The 6,099-nt window shown below is 40.4% G+C and overlaps 1 protein-coding gene across 3 annotated transcripts in view; it reads left to right on the top strand.

Annotated features, from left to right (window-relative positions):
• Positions 1 to 5,054, top strand: part of ctu1 (cytosolic thiouridylase subunit 1 homolog (S. pombe)) — an 18,011-nt gene extending 12,957 nt beyond the window's left edge. For all 3 annotated transcript variants that reach the window (XM_043716028.1, XM_043716027.1, XM_043716026.1), the window contains exon 3: positions 3,044 to 5,054. In XM_043716028.1, coding sequence (XP_043571963.1) covers positions 3,044 to 3,573 — 530 coding nt within the window. In that variant the 3' untranslated portion in view covers positions 3,574 to 5,054. The remainder of the gene's footprint in view (positions 1 to 3,043) is intronic.
• The last annotated feature ends 1,045 nt before the right edge of the window (positions 5,055 to 6,099 follow it).

Genomic DNA, 6,099 nt, shown 5'->3' on the forward strand with positions numbered 1-6,099 from the left:
CTCCCATTCCACCAAGGATATGCAGGTCTTTGGATTCCTCCATCGTCAGACCACAGCGAAACGACGGTTGGAGGGAGAACGCCTCATCTTCCGGCTAGGATCCCTCCAACCACAAGGGATGAACTCGGGTTTCACCAGTTTCCTCATTTCCCCTCCCCCCACCTTGTCTCAGTCAAATCCATCGAATTCAGCACCGCCTTCCTAACCTGCAATCTTCTTCCCGACCTCTCCGCCCCCACCCCAGTCTGACCTATCACCCTCACCTTGACCTCTTTCCACCTATCACATTTCCGACGCCCCTACCCCAAGTCCCTCCTCCCTATCTTTTATCTTAGCCTGCTGGACCAACTTTCCTCATTCCTGAAGAAGGGCTAATGCCCGAAACGTCGATTCTCCTGTTCCCTAGATGCTGCCTGACCTGCTGCGCTTTTCCAGCAACACATTTCCATCTCGTATTATGTTAAGTACTAGGAACTCTGTAATAGAATCCTTACAGCATGGAAGCGGGTCATTTGACCTATTCAGTCCACACCAACCCTCTGAAGAGCATCTCACCCAGATCCCCACACACACCACCCCCATGACACTATTCCTGTAACCCTGCATTTCCCTTGGTTAATCCTCCTAGCCTGTATATCCCTAAGCACTATGGTCAATCCACCTAACACATACGTCCATGGACTGGGAGGAAACTGGAGCGCCTGGAGAAAACCCACGCAGATATGGGGAGAATGTGCAAAGTCCGCACAAACACTTGTCCAAGGGTGGAATCCAATCTGGGTCCCTGGCACTGTGCGGCAGCAGTGCTAACCACTGAGCCACCGTGCTGCCCTATCAAGTGGTTTAATATAAGCCCTCCACTTTCCCTTCACCTCTATAACATTTGTTTCCTGGTTTCCCATGATATAAGGATAAACTGATCATTGGATAATTTCTGATGTACATTCCTGTCATTCTATATTGGACCTTTCAACAGTCGTAATTTTTGCCAACAACAGCCTGTGGTTATGTCATACCTCTAACTTAATAAAATGTTCCCTAAGACATTGTGATTTTTCAAATTTGCTAGATTCTAAAACAGACCTAGTGGGCTAGAAAGTAATAAATGTAATACTGCTAGTCAAAAGGAAAAGGACAGAGATTGCAGGCTGAGTAGTTGTGTAAATGTTAGAATCCATTGTTAGGAAAGTAATAAGAAACTCAGAAAATGATCTGATTAGGTACAGCCAGCATGATTTTGAAAGATGGAAATAGTTTTTGACAAATCTAGATTTGAAATTTTAGAAGATATAACTAGTAAAATGGATAAGGACAAACCTTCCTTAGCAATTGTAGTATATTTGGATTTTGTAAAGACCTTTAATAAAATGCTACATAGTTTATTACATATGATATGGGTTCATATTAATTACACTATTAGCTCAGATCGAGGACTAAATGAATAGCGATAAGCAGATTGTTTTCAGTTTGGCAACCTGTTACTAATGGGGATTGCAAAGATCAGTGCTTGTGCCCCAGTTACTTATAACTCACATTCTTATCTTAGAAGAAGGGACAGTGTAATGGATCCAAATTTGCTGACAATACAAAGCTGGATGAAAAGGAAGCTCTGAGGAAGGCATACTTTGCAAAGGAATATAGATAAAGCGAGTGAGCAAAAAAAAAAGACAGTTGGAGTGAAATGAGGTTTTTCCTTTGCTCGGAAGAATAGTTTAAAAGATTGTTAGTGAGAAAGTGTTAAACATCATCAGTGTTCAGGGAGATTTGAGTATCTTTGTTCAAAACACAAAGTTAACACATGGCAAGCAATTAGGAAGGTAAATGGTAAATATTTTGAATTAATCTATTGCAGATATGTTATAACAAACCTCTTGAACAAGTGGATCTTGAACTCAGACCTTCTTGTTCAGAGGTGTGGACATTACCACTGTGCTGCATGTAGGTAAATGAGATCTTGGCCTTTATTACAAGGGGGTTGAAGGTTTGCTGCAATTGTACAAGGAATGCCATCTGCAGTTGTGGTCTCCATACCTAAGGAAAATGTAAAAACATAACAAGTTAACAGAATAAGTGGGAAAGTTTTGGGGGAAAAAAGGTTTTGTGCTACATTTGCTGGTTTTTACAAGACCAAAAGAAGTTTTGATAAGTAAGTTGCATAACCAGAAATATCTTGAAACGTACGTAGAATGGACATTATTCATGTTATTTGAGGTATTATGAATAAGTCCAGTGAATCCAGCACATATTTTAAAGAATATAAATTGATTTGAAGAGACCGTATTGAAAAAGGCATTTACTATAAACTCTGATATTTAAGAATGTGAGATGAAAAAAAATCCATATAAATTTGCCTTTATTTGGCAGAAGGCAGTGGCCAGATTGAGAAGGCATTTACAAGGACATAGAACATAGAACATAGAAGAATACAGCGCAGTACAGGCCCTTGGGCCCTCGATGTTGCGCCGATCCAAGCCCACCTAAACTACACTAACCCACTATCCTCCATATACCTAACCAATGCCCTCTTAAATGCCCATAAAGAGGGAGAGTCCACCACTGTTACTCGCAGGGCATTGCCTCCACATCCTTCCTATAGTATGGCGACCAAAACTGCACACAATATTCCAGATGCGGCCGTATCAGAGTCTTATACAACTGCATCATGACCTCAGGACTCCGGAACTCAATTCCTCTACATGGGGAAAGGCACCAGAAGCACTCATGAGAGCATGGTTTAATAATACATTAGTGGCAGGAAGGTGAGAGCTGAACCATGATTTATTTTAGAGAACCACTAGAATAAGCACACCACCTAGACCTAGTATTATAGGTCAGGGCAACACAGGGAAAGGCTGTCAAAAGCCAATTTTATATTGTGCCAGTTAGGTTGAGTTGTTTGAGTGGTCTCAGCTTAGACCCCAGCTGGGTGATATGGACTCCTGTTGTGATGCTGCACAGTGACCGGTCTGTAATTCGTGAATGTACCTGCATCTGCGGGTGTAAAATTTAATGACGTCCTCCCTTTTCCCCCCTCTTCTACCAGGTCACAATGCCGATGATGTTGCTGAGACTGTACTGATGAACTTCCTGCGTGGAGATATTGCTCGACTTCGCCGCTGTACTTCAATTATCACAGGTAGTGAGGGAGCCATCCCTCGCTGCAAGCCACTCAAATATGCCTATGAGAAAGAGATAGTGCTGTATGCTTATTTCAAGAAACTGGACTACTTCTCTACAGAATGCGTGTATTCCCCAAATGCATACAGGGGCTACGCTCGTGCTTTCTTGAAAGATCTGGAATCTATCCGGACCAGTGCCATAATGGATGTGATTCACTCTGGTGAGAACCTGTCTGTAAAGGAGGATGTGAAGATGCCCACGCAGGGAACCTGTACCCGTTGTGGTTACATTTCCAGTCAGCAGCTGTGCAAGGCATGTGCTCTGCTAGAGGGACTAAACCGTGGGCTCCCTAAACTTGGCATTGGCAAACAATACAAATTACATAACCGCCTGCTGAAAAAGGATCCGCTGACTGAGGAACAACGGAAGAAACTCGGAGCTGTAACTTTCTAAGTGCACACGTTCATTTTTAAACTCTGCAGACTATCTGGCTGAGGCTGGTATTCAAGTGTTAACTCGTCCATTTCCAGTGGGTTTGCAACATGGATACTGGATCTAAATTCCATCGTCATGTGCACTGCTTAAAGCCAGCAAACTTTTAACCACCAAATAGTCCCTCCATCTATTGTGCCAATGTCAGCCATGTTTTGAATGTTATAAAGTTCTAATTTTTTTTTAAAAATGAGCACGTTAATATTTGGAGGGTTATGAAACCTAATGCTAAAAGACACTACCGTTCTAGTCTCTCATAAACATAGCTGAAACTGATTGTCGTTACTGATTTGCTGAGGCCACAGAAATTCTTAAGAGGAGTATTTGATGAAAACCTTGTGCAATAGCTGATCAGCAAAATGTAAAATATATATTCTGCACCCCAGGGTAAAGAAATTATTTTAAATGTGACTTTTATGCAAGTTTTTGATTGTTGAGAAAAATAGCTTGCACCCAGGCTAATGAGAAGAAAATCTCCCTTTTCTAGTTGGAAGCATCTGCTAGATGAAAGAAATGTAAATAGTCCTAACTTTGTTCTTATGTATGCCCAGAGTACAAAACCCTTCTGATTTCAATCTCCTGAAGCTTAAAATTTTGAAATTCCTAATAGGAGGTGGAAAATCTGCAAAAGTACATTTAAGGTGTCAGGGGAGAAAAGGAAGAATTAGACTGTCCGTTTTTGACACAATAAGGGAGCATCATTCTATGTTGTACCTGAGGCAATCTTGGCATGATCGATGCAAACATTTCTTGATTTTTGAAGAAAAAAATGGCAATTGGTTGCACTGATCTGTGTTGATGTGGGCTATCTTGTACTCAGAGGATCTGAATCATGGATCAAATTTGGTTTGGGAAGATGATAAATTAAAGTAAGATTACATCCAGGCCACCTTGACATGTGGCCTAGTTGTTACTTAGAGCAGCTTGACTGGCTGACAACCCAGCTACACAACGTGGAATCACAGAAGCAATAAGTACTGCATGTTTTAGCCTTTCAGATTCTACATTCATTCTGGAATTCCTCTTGTTCACACCCCTTTTACTGGATGCTGCCAGAGATATGTGCAACCTCTGACTGAAACTGTGTATAGTCCCTGTTCAATCAGATAGTTGGGTAAATTGAATTAATGACCATAATCCATTTTTAGGTGACATCAACAGATTTTTAAAAAACAATTTAAGTTTTTGCTCTCATTAGAAATAACTGCTTTTAATATTTTAACTGGGTTCCAGGAAAGTGGGAGGAAGGGATTCCAATGATTGAAGCAGTGATTCGCAATGATGTTTCCATGAAACACTGCCTTGCTACACAGCCCAGCGTGACTGCACTCAAAACACCTGTTTTTAATTCCGCTGAAGATGATACAAATCATTCCATTTAGTTTTATATTTATTATCATGAGCTTCTGGATTTGTTTTAATAAAACAACTATGGTTATTGATAATGACGTAATTTATTTTGTACAAATACTGAGTTTCAATAAGACCAGTGCTGTTCTTGGTGTGCAAAAATCAACCGTCTCAGAATCTGCCCCATGCTTTTCACTGAATTAGGAAATGGGGAAAAAAAACATCACAGGTATTGGTTGTATATTGGCTTTTCCTCTGAGCTTGGAGTAGTCAAGAGGGCCCTTTCCTGCCTCAGCTGTAGCTAACCTGGAAATGCTAAGTGCTGATCCATTTATGGGAAATTAATTAAAACTCTGTTCCCTGTACTGACATATGCTACCTTCACAAAATTCATTGTGTATAAAGTGAAATAAGCCTGTGATTGATTGCAGAAGCTTTCTGAACGCAAAGGAGAGCAAACTGTGCCAAAGTCAACTCTTCAGTTAAAATTTATTTGTTGGTCCTGATGTGTTAGGATTTGACTTTAAAAGTTTCTATTGAAACTTTATCTTACTATGACAACAGTCTGAGCCATGATGAACAGCCTTGAGACATTTTCATCTTTTCCTTTTGGATAGTATTATCTATCATCATGGCACTAGCTTCAATTCACTCAGGTCTGACATGGTTTGTGATTTTCTTTTTTCTGCTGGAGGGGAGGTAAAGCATCAAAAGTGTTATTCATTTTATTTGAGAAGTTTAAAAAAAAGTTTTTTCTGCAGCTTTAGGAAATATTTGCTTTTAACATTTAGATACTTTCTGCCTTTAGGGTTTTCAGAAATTGCAGAAGCCATTTTGATTTAATCAGCATTTGTGTGAAGTACAGATAATGTTTCATCTTGACAGTGTTGTATGGAAAGGAAAATAAGCTTCAGCCCTTGTTCAGGCTACATGGCAATATTGTCTTGAGTGGAAAGGGCAGCAGATGGGTAAAGAACACAAGTCTTGTGAAAAGCATTCATTCCCCATGGGGACAAAATTGACAAGGTGGCGCCATCAGGAGCATTGAGCTCAAGTTACTGTTCACTGTGAAGTTCGATAAGTCCTGATGTAGCACTGTAAGATTCAGATAATTGTGTCAGTGACAGTTGTAAGAAA

Source organism: Chiloscyllium plagiosum, chromosome 25 (genome assembly GCF_004010195.1).
Source record: "Chiloscyllium plagiosum isolate BGI_BamShark_2017 chromosome 25, ASM401019v2, whole genome shotgun sequence".
In the NCBI taxonomy this organism is placed as follows: Eukaryota; Metazoa; Chordata; class Chondrichthyes; order Orectolobiformes; family Hemiscylliidae; genus Chiloscyllium; species Chiloscyllium plagiosum.